The 19,773-nt window shown below is 29.1% G+C and overlaps 1 protein-coding gene across 1 annotated transcript in view; it reads right to left on the minus strand.

The window, feature by feature from the left end:
- LOC129919261 (uncharacterized) overlaps positions 1-17,101 on the minus strand; it is a 33,061-nt gene extending 15,960 nt beyond the window's left edge. The window contains exon 1 of the mRNA XM_056000115.1: positions 16,136-17,101. Within this exon, the coding sequence (XP_055856090.1) occupies positions 16,136-17,101 (966 nt within the window). The remainder of the gene's footprint in view (positions 1-16,135) is intronic.
- Between the last annotated feature and the right edge of the window lie 2,672 nt (positions 17,102-19,773).

Consider the following 19,773-nt stretch of genomic DNA (forward strand, 5'->3'; position numbering starts at 1 on the left):
AGTCTCCCAGTCTCCACCCTTCTACTCCTTCGTTTCTCGAAAACTTTTAGTACAGCGTCAAACATTTAAAATTGTTGTGACGCATAAAGCTAATGAACATAAAATTTCAAGGCCGTAAAGTCTTCTAAGACTAACCAGAGGCAATTTTTTACTAAAAATCCGACTCATTAACTAATAAAGGGTTGCCTCGAACAACTTGAAGTTCGAAATTAATGATGGCTTGATGGAGATCCAGCTGGAAAATATTGAATACGGCTTTGAAGAACACAGCTTTGTCTAACCATTATTAGTAGGTAGTTCATTTTGGGAAATAATCAATTGTCTCGGGGATCTTCCGCTTTCGGCATATTTCTATCTTTTCATTTTTTTTTTTTTTCATTTAAGTGAGAAAGGCCTACAATACAAGGTATTTCCTGTTTCAAAACAAAAGGTGATAATGTCTTCAAAATTTTATAAACTTTTATGGTTCCTACTCGAATTTATACATCGACTTTTACAATTTGCCTTAGGTCAAACTTCACGTCACTTTTAAACACTCAAGGTTACACAAAACCATTTTTCTCTTTAAAATAGCGACGGATTAAATATATTTTATTGATATTGTTCTCCAATAAGTCTCCAATATAAATTTCTAAATTTCAGCATTCAAGTGATAACAAATAACGCACGCATTTTCAAAGCCTTTTCTCCACAATAAAAAAAGGTCAATGTTAACAAGAATAAAAAAAAAAGGGGTATAGGTTGGAATTATATTAATAAATTTCCTCAACAAAAGCCCATAAAAGTTCGTTTTGCCAATAAATCTAAGTATAATGGAAAATATACTCCAGAAGTATCTCGATGAGTTGTAAGCTACAGAATATAAATTTCAAACCCAACAATAAAACACTTTGCCAAAACATAACCCAAAAACACCTTCGTTTGAGTACGCTTTAAGATAGCCTCGACTCTGTCTCTCCCTCTCTAGAGTGTAAAAGCATCACCTCAAGTGCTCTCATGCGGTTCCAATTTCCATTCCAACATAAGGAAGATACATTTGCGAATTTAACATAAATGAATTTATAATTACTTCATCCTCGCTCGACGAAACGTGTCCTTTCTCTCTATGTGTCCATGTGAAGGGAATTACCTATAAATGCATTAGGCAATAGTCCAATTCTCTATCTCTCTCTTTCTGTCGTAATACATAAATTATATTAATACTTAGAACAATTCTAGCCCATTACAATGGCAACTTATGTCTTACCTACTTATTTCGTGTACACTACACTTTTCCTAGTAAAAAGAAGAGTATTAAACCAAACTCTCATTCTTCCCAACTTTTCGGTGCGGATTGTTAACAAACATGAAGCTAAAGCTTTCACGATATAAACTCGACTCTTGCCTTGCCTGTCCTAAGTACCACCCATCACTTTTTTAGTCTCTACCAAGAATATACACAAGTCTCAACTGAGTGAGCTTCATAATGAACTCCCAATGACGAAAACCGACAAAGTTGAAAGAACAAGGAAAACAGCTTATACCTTTTTCTACCCCAAAAAAAAAAAAATATACATACACGTTTGAGTTGAGTCGAGCGAGTAGAGAAGGAGGCTTCCCTTACCCTTGTCCAAAGCCCAAAAAACATACAATGGGTTGGGTGTATCGTTATAGTGCTGACTCCAAAGTTTGCTCTAATCCGTTATCCGTTCAAAAGCAAGCACAAAATTTAAGGACCAAAGTACCAATTCAGGAAGGGGTATCGAGTTGGGTTGGGCGAGAATATAAAGACGAAAAACGACAAAACAAAAAGCAGAAAAAAATCCACAAAAGGTCTGATGCCAACCATTTTGGAAAAGAGGAACATTGAAACGCTTGCTTTGGTTGCTCCAGAGCACACATTGTAAACTGCACAATAATTCAAACTCGTAAAGGTACTTTAAGCTTTTTGGCCCTTCTTTTACCTTCAACTTCAACCCTCTTCTAGTTCTTCCTCTTCCATATATCGTTCAACTATCTTTTTTGATAAGTAGAAACGAAACAAGCCTTTTTGGATAACGGGGCGAGTTTCTTAAATAAAGTGCCCATTTTCGTTTTTAGAATGAGGGCTATAACCTCGTTCTTGTACTATATTTGAACGTCATCTAGCTTTTGGTTGGACTAGTAGCAAGTTTGTAAAACAAAAATAAAAGTCAAAATAAAGGAATTCTCTATACCTTCTAGAATGAAAACGGATATACTTTCTTCAACCCTCTTTATATTTTATTACTTTTGTATTGCTATTTGGAAAATGATTTTGATTGTAACTGCTTTCGGATAATCTTTTACTTGCTTTCTCCTGGTAGTTTTTGAGCCTATTGAAATGTCTATCAGGGTTGTAGTACAACCAAACACATACCTATTAGACCGTTTTCATTCGTTTTGGGTAGTTTGTAATGATGTTTACTAGTTTTTTTTTTTTTTTTATTATTTTCTATTTTAAAGGCAAAAACCCAAAAAATGTGTGACAAGTGAAATTTAAATAAGATATAAATTTTGTCGTTTTTCCAATATTGCTTGGGGGGACTTTGTTGCAAAGTTAAATAACGTATGTTAATGGGAAATAGAGAAAGGTCTATATTTTGATTGTGACATGCGTCAATCTTCTTCTATAACCTAGTAGTAATTATGATTAAGATCCACATGAATATCATGGTGGTATAGCCTTGGGCAAGAAGTTGTTAGCTTAGTGAAACATATATTTAAATTATGTGATGGGGGATGGAAATTTATTTTGCTGGGGTGGCCGGAAGGTGTTAATTGATAGAAATCAAACACAGATTTTGAAACAAACCATATAGAGCAAACAGTGGATGATGATGATTTATTTTATTACTTTGATTTATTAAAAAAAATTTAAATAGCCTTAAGGATTATCTAATAATACATTTTATGCTATTCATAATGTTATTCAAGGAAAAGTTACACAGTCTTAATTTGAGCAGTTAGTGATTTTTTTCAAAATTAATTAATATTTTTAGACTTGGATGTAATTAGGAAAAGATAGAGCCCTTTGAAGTAAAAGAGACAAAAAAGTTTTCAAGTGTTATACTCTTTTCTGAACAGCTCCAAACACAAATAGACCAAGGTCGATAATTTTTGAAACCAAAAAAAATCATAGTAGAATGAAACCCATTGGAAAAGGAGGTGAATATGATGAAAATTAAAGGAAAAATAAATTACGGGCGAGCCGAGTTTGGGAAGTGGGTGGATTGAGTTTTTAATGGTAAAAAATGGTATATCTCGATTTCCGGCAAAACTACAAATCCTATAGAAAAAAGTTGTATGGCAAAATTGTAGGCAATAAAAAGATCTACAACTTTTGCATCAACAATTTTTTCACATAACTTAAAAATTTATGTGAAAAATTCAAAAAACCGAGTTTTTAATTTTTTATTTTTATCTTTTTCAAAAACAAAAATTTTTCTACGAAATTTGGTGAAAACTTACCTTATTATGTCCCAAATGCACCGTAATTTATTTGATTTAAAATATATATTAATTTGTTTACCTTATTTTGACTTAATACCAAAAAAAACACCCTAATTTTCAATCGAAAATTCACGTGTCAAAATATCAGCTTTTTTCAAAAAGTCGGTGGGCATTTCCTCCGTTTAAAAGTCTATTTTCTGATGGTGTAAAAAAAAATTTACATCAGTATACTATAGAACATGTTCTCGTAAAATTCAAAAAATTAAAAAAGCTTGAATTCGAAAAAATGTTTTTATCATTGATTACAATTTTGGCCTATATTTATTCAAATTTACACTTTAATTACTCAAAAAACGTAAGATTTCATGTAACATTGATAAATCTTACGTTTTTTGAGTAATTAAAGTGTAAATTTGAAATTTAAAAAATGTTTTTTTTTTTCATGAGTACGTACAGTGGACAGATTTTCTTCCAATTTCTTACAAGCGAATTCAATGAAATTCTGAAAGTTGTTTTTTTTATCTTTTTTCATACATATCTTCCTTAGAACGTGTACGTCCCATACAAAATTAACGAGTTATTACAATTTTCTCGAAAATGGCTCCAATGATTTTGATTAAACTTTAAGATGCTAAAATCAAATGTTACAGTTAAACTGCATTTCTAGTTAAAAAAAAAAAAAAAATCAAATAGGGGAAAGTAGAATTTGCTTGAGTTGAAAAATATTTAGATTTTTTGCATAGGTATACTTTTGACTAACTAGTCAACTTTTTTTTTTCAAAACATCTGGTATTACAATTATCATGTTATATTATTTGTTCGAATTTTTTAAACGAAATTTTGGAAAGAAAACTGAAAAAAGTAAAAAAATATAATACATATATGCAAAAGGTTCTTTGAACCAAAAGACCAAACTTTTCATGTATGTATGTATGTATTTTGTAGAAGAAGTTATAAGATTGTCTGAAAAAAAGTTGTGACATCAATGCAATATTGAAAAGAATTGAATAATTATAGGTATAGTGAATTTCAGTTTGCCTAATGTCCAGTCTTGCTATTCTGCAACGTCATCACGTTAAATTTATACTCACAATAACAAGTTCTTAAATGTTGCATTCAAACTAAACTCACTTATAAAAACTTTTTGTTAGATATTTCCCTATTGGTTGAACTAGAAACCAAGTAGTTCCTTAATCAGTATAATAATTCTCAAAGTAACTTTTGACCAGAAATATAATAGGTGTCGTTTATTGGTAACTTTAAACTTTGAACACAAAAAACGATTGCTTTTATTTATAATTGTTAGCAAATGTTTTTTGCTGAAGGGTTAAAAATTATAAGTTTTAGTTTAGTTTATACTCAGTGTATAATTTTAATATTCTACATAAATTAGACAACCCGCTAGCTGACAACTGTTAACTGCACACAAAAATGATTTCACCAAAATTGATTAAAAATACAAAAAGCTCTGAAATTTTATTAATTCTTTAACATTTTTTGATATTTTTTTGTACTTTTTAAAGTGCTTTTTATACTCAAGACAACTAAGTTATTGTATTTTAAAATTGAAAGTAATTATAGTAATGAATAAAAAATAATCGGAACTTCTATAAGTAGGGTGCTTCTTAAAAATCAATTTTCGAAATTTTAATGGGACACCCTTTCATTTTGTTCTTCCTGCCTTAAATATAAATAGGGTAAGATTTGGTCCAGTTTAAAACGTTCTAGGGGCTGCTACCACAATTCAAAGTTTTGAAAAATACACAAAATTTTTTTTTCTCAGAAAATTTTAAAATTTGTAATCAGAATTAAGTATTTTATATTAAATCTCTAACTGTTTTGAAAGAAATTTTGATAAAAATTACAGCGGAATAAAAATGAAGTTTAATTTTGAATATTTTTGAATTTGACATTTTTTTTGTGTTATTCTGTAGAATAGCTAACTTTTGAAAAATTCAATGATTTTATGTGATTGTTTATGAGCCTAATATCTTTATTCGACAGACAGTTAACTGACTGTTTATTAGAAGATTGAAAAATCGGGTCTTAAGCGTACTTTGTACTGTAACAAAATTGACCTACTGTTGAAATTGACCTTTTTTTTTTTCTTAAATCTTTAGTGAATGGTAGCGACCCCTTAATTTTAATATTAAAATCGGAAAAAAATACCATATACTATGCTTATATGGTAGAACATAATGCAGGGGTGTCCCATTAAAAAATCGAAAATCGATTTTTTCGACCATATAAGAAGCACCCTATTCTATAGGTACCAAATCACTCGAAGTTTTGCGAAGCTTGTAATGACTATTGTTGTTTTAATATACCTACTTATTAACAAACAGAAAATATTTTCTTATAATTCTTTGCCGCCGGGTACAAAGGGGTTAAGTCATAAAATTGCACTTTTCGGGTTCTGATAAAATAAGAATAAGCTCTTTTTTTTTCTTTTAGTTTGTATCAAAAACATAAATTAAGATATACTCTTTCTTATAAAAATAAGAGAATCAATGCTTAAAAATGCATCTATTCAGCTTCAATCGCATTTTCTGGCAAACTTTCATTTATAATTTAACCCCTTTGTACCCGGCGGCAAAGAATTGATCGTTCTAAAATAAAATTGAAAATTTATGTTGGTATTCCAATTTGGTATAATTTTATTATTCAGCACCTGCAAAGTTAAAAAAAAAATTGTGTCCTGTTTTTGAAAAAAAAAACAAAAATGTTTACATAAAATCTCATCTTTTTGAAAGATAATACTATTAGATTCTTTTTACAGGCAGTTAGGTACCCTTAAATTTTATTTCTTATAAATTCCAAACCAAATATTCTTAAACTATGTTTTTATTTAATATTCCATTTTAACTAATATATATTTACAAAAACTAAAAACAAACCTAATTTCACATTTAAGTTTTATGAATTCATAAACACTTTAATTGCTTGGAATATTTAAAGGACTAATCGAGCTCTAGATTGCAGTCGAATAAGCACAATCACACATCAAAAATCCAATCATAAAACATAGTGACTCTCGGGTATACTCGTTATACCTACGAGTATAAACAAAACCTTTAATTATACCTATATTGATGGCCTGTTTTCTGTTTTGCTACCATTAATTTTGTTCGTTCTTCAAATAGCTTTAAGCTTCACTCTTGATGTTAAACAAGCAAATTACCTTTGTTTATTGAATGAACGAAGCCTCATCTATATATCTAATAAATAAGTAAACACTGCAATAATACTTAAATACCAAGCCATCAAATTACGTTTAAATGTATGTACTTAAACTTAAACATCCTTTGCTCTTAAAGCGGCTAACTATACTAAAACCAAAAAAGGAAGTTTCCCCAACCAGATGCGTGTGCTCCTTTAAATAGACTATATGTATGTATATTTATGTTGGTATATATAAAATCAACCCCTTCTATTTTAACAAGGAAATTGCCCCGTTTTGTATTTGGTTTTCCTGATGACCCAACTCTGTCTCAGACTTAAGCATGCATCTAGCCAAAGTATTTCCGGGAAAAGAGGAAAATAGCCTTTGTATTATAACCTTGCCATGGAAGCCATAAATAATTTATTTCTCCTTCTCTTTCACTCTCACTCACACTGAATATACATAGAATGTGGGTAAAGGAGTCATTTTTAATGGTCACATCAGCTAAGCTTGAAAGGATAAATGTAGAATAATAATAATATGGACGAAGGAGATGATGGAAGAGATACCTATAGGTGGTATGAAATTTGAAGAATTTGTTGAAAATATTTGCAGCTCACTTCAAGAAAATGTCAAAGGAAACCGCCTAGGAATATGTTTCCGCACCATCATAAAGAGACATATCCTTTTCGGGTATGTCCTTTTAACGGGTATTTTAATACCAATATATCATTTGAAATCCGAGTGAGTTTAAATGGCACCCAGGCACCACCACCATCACCTTTAAGTCCTTGTGGGAATTTTTGTTTTTTTTTTTTATTTGACTTTAATAAATTTATGAAGATTTTAAATGTTCACAAGATTTACAGTGGAACAGCGAATGTTATAAGCTGGGATAAAAATACATGAGTTTTTCATTGTTTTTAATTTAAAAAATGGAACAATTTATAGTAATGAATTAATTTGTTTTATTTACTAAGAGGCAATAATAAAAAGCAAAATCTCGATGACTTAAGAGGCGGTGAAGAATTTTTTTAGTTCAAATATTGCAATATAATTCCATATCTGTTTGAAATTTTGGTTTTTTTGTCGGAATTTTTCTTAGATTTGAACAACTACTTTTTTTTAATGTTGAAAAGTAAGAACTTGGCGATGTACTTTCAAAGTGATTTTTTAATTTCATCGATTTTATAATTGGTAATTAATAATGAACATCTAAAATAAAATTTTAATAAAATTCAGTGTTCCATTTTTAAAAAAATTTATAAAAAAAAAGTCAAACGTTAAAAATTGTACTAAAAATCCAAAAATGTAATTTTTGAAAATTCTTATTTTGATTGACATATTTTACTTTGAATCAGTCATTTGTAAAATAGTGGGACACTTAAAAAAAAACGTTCTATGGGAGGTAGGGAAAAGTGGCCTTAAATGGCCCCTTTGCTATAGTTCGTAGAATCGAATAGAATTTGGGTAAAATTGTATATTTTCGTTTTCTTTATAGTAAAAATGGTTTGTAAATATAAACGGTTCACAAAGAGGCAGTCTTAAACGGAGAAGGCATTATCAAAAGCCTTTAATGTCACACTTTTGCATTTCTTGTGTTTTTCATTCGCCAATCTAATATTTATAATTCTCGTTTCGCAGTGTTTGTTACCAAACTCGTCCGAAACGACTGGACCTATTTTTATGAAATTTTGTACGCATATCGGGTTTGTTTGAGAATCGGTCAACACCTATTTTTCAAACACGTAAATAATGGTTAGGGAGGTCCAAGATACTAATTTTGTTTTTGAAATTATAAAAAAAACATTTTTTTTAATTTTGCTATGATTCAATATTGAATAATCATATTTATCAAAAAAGAAAACCGACTTCCATGGATCAAAACTTCTACTAGGTACTCAAACTAATTGAAAAATTCAGGTTATTTAACCCACAAAAACCATATCAGGCCGCGATTTAAAACTGCCAGACTTTTAAATTCGTTATTAGAACGCATAATGCTTTAAAATTGCATACTCACAATTTGGTAATAGATCCATTCCCAAAATTTGCTGTGGGCTCTCGGTCTAATGCCAAATACACAAAATTTTTTGGTTGCACCACCCTAACCACTTAGGGGTACCGAAAAAAATTGTTTGCCAATTCTCAAAGCAACCCGATATGCCCACAAAATTTGATAAAAATTGTTAAAAACAAGATAAACAAAAATTTGGCTGGACCACCCTAACCATCTTTCAAAAAATAGATATTGGCCGATTCTCAGATCTCTCCGATATGCACACAAAATTTCATAAAACATTTGTTCAGCTGTTTCGGAGGAGCTTGATAAGAAAACACCCCGACACGGGAGTTTTATTGTATTAGATTTTTTGTTGAGTTGGTTTCTTTTTTTTCAAATAGCGACTTTTTCGACAATTTTTTCAATTTTTCAGATTAGCGACTTTTTTTTTTTTGAGGGCGACTTTTTTAGCGACCTTTCAAAAATTTTCAACGGTAACGCTGATTGGAAAAGCTTCACACACTACAATGTCAAAAATTAAAAATAAATACTAGAAATGGTGAAACAAAGTTCGCTGGGTCAGCTAGTATTATGATATTATGAATTGAAAGTCCATTTGTCATTTTCAGCTTTATTTGTCAGCGTCACTCAAAATGATGAGAATCAACAAGAACCAACATTTTATTTTATTTTAATTATACTTTTGCATTTAAATTATAATGAATCGTTTTTTAATTGTATATGACAAATGTGACAATTAAAAAATCTATTTATGAGACAGTTTTTATAGAACTTATTAAACTGTTTAATGACATTTAAAAAATTTAATGCAAATAATGTAGTAGGTGTAGGTACAAAAAATTTTACCTTTAAAACACCAAAAGTATAATAAATCAAAATTTTTCATTGTCACTAAAAAGTCTGTTGTGTTTATTTTTTTATTTTTATTTTCTCTTTTATTTTATTACCTTTTCAAAATTGTTTGTCAACAAAATAAATTATATACACAACACATACACATGGCAGGAACCATGTGGTGTAACAGAAAAATGAAATGAAGTAGTGTCAGAGGTTTTACATAAAATTCATTTTATGATTTAATTAAAAAACTTTTTCAACACCTTATACCAAATATATATGTATGGAATAAGCTTGATAAGTATAAAAAAAAAACCATAATCACAAATCCTAGACACGTCTTTTGAGGCTATCATATTCCTTTAATAACATCCTCGCACACGAGAAAAGGATATTCATAAATTAATTCCTGCTGTTTTAATTGCATATAAGCTTTGACATTTCAACACTCACCCCCCCCCAAAATAAACCTACGACATGTTAGCTTAAGCAAGGTCATCGCAGCTAAAACTTATATATATAATATAGAAATAAAATTCCTGCGTGTTCGCATGTCCTAGCATACTTCCGGATTAAAAGAAAAATCCCTAAAATTTTATTAAATATTAAAAGAACAACAACCGACGACGACGAGTATGAGTTTTTATATATACGTCTCGAAATTTTAATTTAATACAAAGTTATAATATTTTTACGAGCGTCCAGTGAAAATCGACATTCGTAACCACTTTGTTTGTTTTTTTATTTTTTTTTATTATTTTGTATATATTTTTCAGGTGAGCGCAATATGGCCGATTGGCACGTTTAAATTGCTTCAGAGAGACATAGCATAATGCTACAGAAAAACGATTTAAATATAGCGTCCAAGAGTAAATTACTTGTGGCATTTACCACCAACATGTGGCATTAAATGCCAGTGGAACACGCAACCCATAAATAACTTGGCGCTTGGAATTGTGCGCGGCGGTATGGCGGTGGCGGTGATGGTAATAATTATAATTAGGTTTAATAATAAATTAAGTGCTACACTCAGTAGACTTAAACAACTTTTCTTTATCGTGATTAATTTAATGGCTGATTGCGATCGCCACGTAAAAAATAATTTTTATGTCTCCATTAGGTGTTTTATGTTGTAACTTTTGTTGTGTGCGCGCAGGGAGCCTCTGCTTTTGGTCCCGATCCCGGTCGTTGTTCGTTGTACCTTCATAAGATTTTATGGAACATTTTAAAACATTTCATTTGAAAAATGACTCCCAAAATTACTGTTCTGACGATACAACATTTCTGTGTTTAGCCTCTGTAGTTTAAAATTTTGTATATTAAGGGTTTTAAAACTTTTGGCATTACTTTTGCCTATTATTCATATTGAAAGGTATTTAACTTTATAGATGTTGGAGGTACCTTATTTGGCCATTGAATTGAATTTAAGAAATCCTATTTTTTTTAAATAATAATTGACAAAATTTGTGAAAATGACATAATTCGATAAACACTGTCAATACTTTTGTGGAAAATAATGATTAGGAAAATTAAAAAGATAGGTTTTTTGAATCTGGAATTTATATCGGATTCATTAATATTTTTACGATTAAACACAGCAAATTTCGTCAAAAATTCTTTGAATAAAAGACAACTGAAAAAAAAACGAAAAAAATTTAATTTAATTTTATCAATAAAATCTTATAAGAAAAGTTGATTTTAAATTACAAAAACAACTTTTATTGTGGTTTTAAATTTTTAATAATGTATGAAATTTTATTTCATAAATAACAAGACATTTTTAGAATTTTTTTTTATTTTGAAAATTGTTGGAGCCGTTTAAAAAGACATAATTTTTTTTTTACCTGCATATATGAACATTGAAAAAATTATTTGGTTTGCCATTTTGAAGAAATTATTTTTCCACATATTCAAACAAAGTTTCAAGTATGCAAAATCACCAATCCGTTTTGAAAAAAATTGGTTTTTCAAAAAAAAAAAAAAAAATTTAAATACATATTTCTGTGGCAACAAGGAAAAACAACATAAGTCAGTTTTTACAACTTTTCAGGAGAGCGTTTTGAAAGTTTGGCTTCCCATAAGGAGTCAATGCTAATGTCATTTTTCTTTTACCTGTAATTCATAAACCGCTTAAGATAAAAATACGAAAAAAATATGGTAGATAGAATCGCTTATTGTACATCAAATTTTGTGAAAATCTCAATTTCGACATAAGTTGATTTATGTTGTTATTCCTTGTTGCCACAGATTTTTGAAGTGAAAACTTTTTTAGTATCGTAGTGATTTGAGACACGATGAAACGAAAAAGCGACTGAAAAAATCTGTTGTCGATGACTAGCCACCAAATTTCGACATGGTTCGATTTAAAAAGTTCTTAATTTTTGTATAGGCATCATAGAAATATGAATGAAGAATCATATAAAAGGTGAAATAAAAAGCTTTCACATGATATAAAATTTATTGTAGGTTGTCTTTTCAAAAAAAAAAAACGGATTAAATGTTGTTAGAAGAGAAAAAAAAAGATTGATTTTTTTCCTTTTTTTTGATGAAAACTGATTGGGTTCAAAAAATTCGAGCTCTTTTTGAAGATGCTGTATAGACAAGGTAGATATATAATATTTTGAGCTGAAAAAATAAGCTTTCAGATGATATAAAATTATAAGTTATCATAAAAATTGGATTTAATGGTGTTAGAAGAAGAAAAAAGATTTTTTTTTTTGCTTTTTTCATGAAAAATAATTGTTTTGAATAAATAATTTTTATACTTTTTGCGCATTGTAAAAATTTAAGTATGGCTTTATTTATAGGAAAATTTGTTAGCTTTTTAATGGTGCAATTTTTTTTGAAGAAAAATTATTTTTTAAGGTTTCACTTCTAAAACGTGTTAATTGCCAAAACTACTAAAAAGTTTTTGACTTTACACAGTAGAAAGGTTTAATTGAGAATGAGACTTTAAGTCTTCATGACGAATGACGACTTCACGAAATAAAAAGTAAGACTTCGCACTTTAGAAAGGCTTCATTTAGAATGGGATTTAAAGGAAATAGAAATCTTCATAGCGTAGAAAGACTTCATGATGTAAAAGACCTTTATCATGCTATAAGACTGTAATTTTGAATTTACTGCAGTCAAGTAATTTTTTCATACAAAATCCGGTAAGCTGAAAAAGAAAGAGAAGAACAGGTACCTACTTTTATATCATTTCATATGTATTGTCCAAAAAAAAACTTCAATTTAAATCTAATTTAATAAACCCAGACTCTTTTCTATTCCCCCTCACAATTTATGAAGCTTCCAAATCCTTGAAGCTAATTTTTAACTCCCATCTGTTTGGGAAGCCATTTTGTATACTTATTTTGTTCTGTATTTTCAAAATACAAAATTAATTTTGCAAAAAAAAAAAAAAAAAAACTTATTCATCAAGTTGTAAGTTTTCCAAAAGAAGAATTATCCAATTAGGCCGAAAATTCTATACACCCGAGCACAGCAGAGTGCAGCCACTCAAAACAGAACAGCGAGTGAAAGTGCCCTTAATATAAAAATTTATATCTCTTTCTATTCTGCGAGAGAAAAAACGTCCTTCATTGATATCCTTAAATTCCATTTCCAAACACATTGAAGATCTTTTAGTTCTTCTTCTTTTGCGCTCGCTCGATTTTTTATATTCCTTGGAAGAGAGATTTAAAAATTATTAAAGTAAATCCCTAAAACTGGGTTGACTGAGACTGGGCGAATGATGATGACGTATTATTACCATCCAGCTTATAAAGTTTTTAATTTAACTGAACACACAAAACTTTTTCATTATCCTGGATTTACAAATAATAAGTCTTGCGTGCAAAAAATGATAGAGTTCTTCTAGAAGCACATTGTGTGCTCTCTTGGAACATTTTTAAAAAAATAATACAAAAAAATGGAAAAAAAAAAGAAAAAAAAAAAAAAAACTTGAGGGCATTCGCTTCATCGTCCGTTATAAGTTAATATCCGAACATTGATTTTGTTCGTAATATGACGGCTTCAATGCTTTCCTTTCAATTTGCTTTATCCCTTAGGGGAAAATTCCAATCCGGTTGATTTCTATTGCGTTTGGAGCGTGATTTCTGTGGCCATCATCTCATCTCTCTCTTGAGATAGTAGCGAGAGATATACTATGTACGTGAGGAAGGACACATAGAGCTATAGTGTATGGATAAGGATTCATTTATTATTTAGCGAGAAGAGTTTTTGGTAAAAGTTTTTTTTTTTTTTTTTTGGGTGGTCACAGGATGGGATTGTTTCCTGCTTCGGGAAATTCAATTTATTTTCCAGAGAGGACATCTTATACACAAAAAAAAAGAAATAATAAAAAAAAAACTTATTTTGTCGCCTGGGAATCCTTGAAGTTTTATTTTCTAACAAAAATGAACACGAAATGACGACACAACGATGACGATGAGTCCTTTTTGTTGCCTTAACTGATGGAATAAATAGTATTTGTACCATTGTGTTGTTATACAGGAAAATTACTAAATTCCATTTAGTTTCACCAGAAACTCATTAGAAGTTTTCCATCTTTTTTTTGGGTGAAATGATGATGGCTAAAAGCTAAAGGATTTAGTTGGATAGTGTTTTTTTTTTTTTTTTATATTCGACTCACTCTCTTTTTCTGATTTTGATTTGCATTCCCGATTTGATTTAATTTATTTTATTCAATTAGATTTTTGTTCAATGAATATAACAGAAAGGTTTTTTGGGGTAGTTTTGAGTTGGAATTGGAAATGAAAATTGATGATGTGCGAATTTTTGCATTTGGGAATTACGTATCGGATTTTTAGCCTTTACCAAACGATAATTTTTTTTACGAACAGCATCTTACTTACAAAAAGGATACTATCCCGATCTATGATTCTGTGTTATTTTGTGTTTTTTGTGTTGTGTTGTGTCACGATGGTGATATCAGGTAATGTGATGTGGTGAGATGATTTAGGTACATTCCACAAAAAAAAATCATGTGTGCAATTCACACGTGGTAGAAGTGAAACCTTAAAAAATCTTTTTTTTTGCAAAAAAAAAATATAGAAAAAATCAACCTATTTTTATTCTATCACCTTCAAATCCATGTTTTTTTATACGACAACCTATATAAATTTCATATCATCCAAAAGCTTATTGTCTTAGTCAAAACATATATATCGATCAGGTCTATTAGACATCTACAAAAAGAGCTAGAATTTTTTGAACTCGATCAATTTTCATCAAAAAAAGCGAAAAAACACGTATTTTTATTTTGTCACGCTATTAAATCCATTTTCTTCCCTAACAACCTATAAAAATGCTTACACCGTCTGAAAGCTTATTGTCTAAGCTCAAAATATATATATCAATCAGGTCTATGAGACATCTACAAAAAGAGCTAGAATTTTTTAAACTCGATGAAATTTCATCAAAAAAAGCAAAAAAAAAAAAACATTTATTTTTATGTTCTCATGCTATTAAATCAATTTTTTTGTTTGACAACCTATAAAAAAAAATATACCATGTGAAAGCTTATTATTTCACCTTTCATATGTTACACCATCTCATTTCAAAGATGCCTACAAGAGAAGTTAGAATTTTTTAAAGTCAACCACGTCGAATTTCCAAACTGAGATAACGGTACTTCCTACACTGGTGGCTGATGGCCATCGGCAACAGATCTCCACAGGTGTTTTGAGGTATTTTTCAATTTAAGATTGTGTAACTTGTAGAGCACGTATCGTTATTTGTGATATATCAAATTTAAGGTTTAGTTATCGGCATGCGTATTAAAGTTAAATCAAATTTGTATGTCCACTAGATCAAAAGATATAACGTGTGTAGGAAAAGAAACATCTTTTTACCGTTATCTCAAAATATTAAATATGAAATTAATTGAAGCTTTGTAAATTTATAGTTTATTTAATTACCTATCTACAGTACAAATTTCATTCATCTATCTATTAAAACAAAAAAGTTATAGCAAGTTGAAGTCGTGTCGCATTTTCGTTTCATCTTGTTTCAAATCACTACGATACTAAAAAAGTTTTCACTTCAAAAAAAAAAAAAAATGGAAAGGCTCGTTAATGTTTAAGTATCTTTAATTATAATTCAATATACATAAGTTCAAGTGACCTCAACTCCAATCACTCCACTTAAATTAAAAATAATTTTAATAATTTTGTATTATTTTTGTTATTTTTTTCTTCGTTATCTTTAATTATTTCAATAAACTTAATAACTATTTCACTCGAAATTACTTACAATTAACCAACCAATATATTTCTGTTTTAATTAGAAAATAAAAATTTCTCCATAGTGAAACACAAAATAGCTATCATCCAAGCCAATCCCATAAATATCCAAATCCATTTTAAATCTTCAACTTTCATCGACCTTATTTTCGAATCCAATTGAAAATTTAACTTCTTAATTCTGCCAACTTCAATTAATTCATAAAATCCTTTTTTTATCCAAAAATCCAATAATCCACTAGCTTGTGTTTTCAAAATATGAAAATTTAAAATTTTCATATAAATTGAATTTTCATTTATCGAAAAACCAGTTAAAGTATTTTCCAATAACAACAATTGTTCAGACCAACGAAACAATTGTTGACCAACAATTTTTTGTTGATTTTCAATTATTTTCCATTTAACCTCACTTACTGTGTAGGCATAATTGGTATTTAAAGAATTTCGAATTTTTGTAAAAGTCTCAAAATTCGATTCAAGTTGAAATAAATTTAAATATTTTTTCATGAATTTTGGCCTTATTGTGTACATCGATGCATCGATATCAGGTTTATAAGCAAAGATTTTTAAACCAGACAATTGAAGATCTTCAAAGGAATTTATAAATTTTTCCCTCGGTGGTTTGGTCATGAAGGACTGAAGAAATGCATCATATGACGTAACCATCATAATTCCCAGCAAAAATATCAACGAATAGATGATTTTTGTGGTATTAGAAGAACTTGGTACTTCTGTAAAAGACTGTCCAAGAATTCCACGTAAACAATCTAGGAAATCCCGTGTGAAGAAGGGCAAATGTGATGGCCTTGAGTAACTAGCAGCTATTGCAAGTGCTATAGAAAGCAATATGAATGTCAGGAATGTTATTAAAAATGCTTCCCAATGAAATACAAATGCGAAGATTTTGTACACAGGGATGTTTGGCTCCACAGGTACCATGACACCCCAATCGTACAGCATGTATGGATATGAAAACCATTGATTTGGAAATTGTATCACTTCCATACTGGCACCTCCTATCTCAATTGTTTCATTTAAAACAAGATGATGAAGATGATTTGAAGAATGGGAGATACTGACACTAGATATGTTCAATTTGGCTTTATGCTTTTTAGCAAGAGCTTCAAAGAAATGTTTCAAAAACCCACCAGTTATTGTACAACTACCATTGACGTTTTTTGATATTATGACTCCTGACTCTGATCCTCCAAAAAGTATTGGCAATGTTAATCCATGAAGATCTCGCATTCGATCTGGAAAAACCACAGAATTTGTATTGTTCCAAATGAATTCTTCGATTTCGAACTTTCCGAAATTACTGTAGCTGAAATATTTTGAAGAAATTTCGAAATCTTGAAAAATCGCTACAACATTTATCATTCTTTTTTGCCAGCAGAAATTAAAAAGTCTCTTCAGTTGTGAATTATTATTTCTTAAAGAATTCCTCAGTACAAAAATTGTTTTACAAAATCGAAGATGCTGAAGAAATTCTGAAACTCTTTGAAGTATTAATGAATTTGAATCAAATTGAACAATTGTTAGAAAATTTTCATTGAAATCTTTTTTCAAGTAAAATAAGGATGTTTCAGTTCCAAGAATAATAGGAATTCCAAGTGATGATGTAACGTTTTGTATATGATTGTCATCAAAATAAGATTCGTTTCATGATTTCAGAAGTAATACGCTATCAAATTGCTCCAATTTGTTAATATTCTGTATTAAGTCAAGAAAAGTTGAATTATATTCAGCTAGTGCTGTCAAAAATTCAGCGAATAATACAGCCGCGATAGCTACAAATCCTGCGGTAGGAAAATACATGACTGAAAAGTGTTTTTCCAGACACTCATGCTTTTATAATGACATTTTCAATTTCTTATTCAAAGCAATTTTATTCTAATTAACTTTAATAATTTATTTCTTATCAGATTTGAAAACATTATTTGATTGTTTCTGAAATGATTAGGAATGATTTAAAAAAACATGTTTTCGAATAAAAAACTTAATGTCGCGTTTATTTATTTTCATTACAGAGCTCCTTTATTTGTCAATTTAACTTTGCAAATAATATTTTCTAACTCCTAAAACATTTTTTCTTATAAGATGAAGAATCCGTATTTTAGGGTTCGTTTCTTGGGTTTCTAAAAAAATTAAATGCACGACTGGGTCGCATGTAGTCCAAAGTGTCGTTATCTTAAATATCTACTGGAAATTTAATATTTTGTTTAGTGTCGAGAAAAAAAAATAAAAAAAATTGATTGGCAAAAAACAATTATATTAAATTTTTTTTTCAAAATTTTAATTTTTTTTTTACGTTTGAAACTTCAAAATGCAGTAGGTAAATTTTTAATTAAATTTAAATATATGAACATAAAAAATATGTCATTTTTTGAAAAACGGCAACGCCATAATTTCTTTCTCCGAATTTTTTAAGAAAAAAATAAAAACGCACCAAATTTAATCGAAATCGTTAGAGCCGTTTTCGAGAAAATTGCAATTCGTCGAAAACGTTATATGGGTGATATGCGTTAAAAAAGGGTTATTAAAAAAGTTGATACACTTAGCGATGATTAAAAAAAACTCTTATTTTGGTATATGGTATGCCTTTACTCATGTTAATGTTTATTAATACAAATGATAGAAACTTTCTCAGTATCTTGATTTTGAGGAGAAATTTTATTCTATATAAGCCCATTTAAAAAATGTTAATATCTGTTTTGGTTGCTCAGATATTCATTTTTAAAGGCTGTTCATTTTTACTAACCCATGATAATTTTTGAGTTTCACACAAATTTTCTTCGATAAATGTAATATAAGCATTTAATCTTCTCAAAAAAAAAATACTAATGAACAAAAAAGTCATTCCCAAGTTTACCAGAAAACTTATATATTTTATGATACTTGCAATAACCTGCAGCAGGCAAAGTCATTAAAGTGTATAAATTAAAAGTTTTTTTTTGTAGTTTAAGATCATTTTTATTTAAAATCGAGTCAAAACAATTAAAATGCCTTCTGGGACACCCTGTATAATAGTCGCCATTAATTTACAAATTTTCCTATTTTTCAAACATTTTTTTACAAATCAGTCAAAGGTCAAAAACTGAAATTCCGTCGTTTTTGTAATTTTTTTTTTTTTTTTTGAAAAGTTTCTTCATTCAAAAATTGTTATTAAATTCAATATCTTGTAGAAGATTATTATTCCCCATAGTATCACCCGAATCCCTTGGTCTTCCAACTTTTCGGGGTGTCCTTCAATTTTTGTCCATTAAGTTTTAATCTTCACAACGAAAAAAAAAAAAAACTTTTCCTAGGAATAGTAGAAGCAAATAAATCTAACCAACAACAGAGAGTTTTTATCTCCAATTATTCTCTCTCTCTCACTAATTTCTGTTTTCATTTGAATTGAAATTCGTATAGAATATTCATTCGAAAGATGAAATATTAGTTTGAATTACTTACCGCATAATCAATTAATACCGACGAAATTAAGATTGTATTCCCAGAACAAAATTTTACAACAAAAATACAAAAAAAAAAAAATAAAAATATTGAACGATGGTTAATTAATCCCATTAAGGCAGTGCTTTGGTAGAAATAAATTAGAGATTAAATGAATTGAAGGTTGAATGAGAATTACTTCGAATGAAATTCGAAGGAAAAAGAAGAACAAGAACAAGAATACACTGAAATACGTAAGTTTTATCTTGGGAACATTATTTTTTGTGTGAATGTAAATTATTTTTTTTTTTTGGAAAATGGACCTTACACAATAACCATTTGAGAAATTTTATTGGAAAGATTTGAATTGAAGACCAAGTTTTTCCCTAATTGCACTTTTGGAAGGAGCAAAAATATAAATAATTTATTTATTAGTATAATGAGTATTACAAAAGTATTTCAATCAATATTTTTCTGAGCACTTGGAATTTGAATTTTCAATTTGTTTTTCTTAAAAACGTTTCAATAATAAAATAGATTCGACTTAAGGAAAATCAACTCATTGAAGTTTTTATGAAGAAAAATGCTTCTTTAGATATTCAAAATGGTTCTTATTT

The sequence above is a fragment of the Episyrphus balteatus genome, chromosome 4 (genome assembly GCF_945859705.1).
Source record: "Episyrphus balteatus chromosome 4, idEpiBalt1.1, whole genome shotgun sequence".
Lineage (NCBI taxonomy): Eukaryota > Metazoa > Arthropoda > Insecta > Diptera > Syrphidae > Episyrphus > Episyrphus balteatus.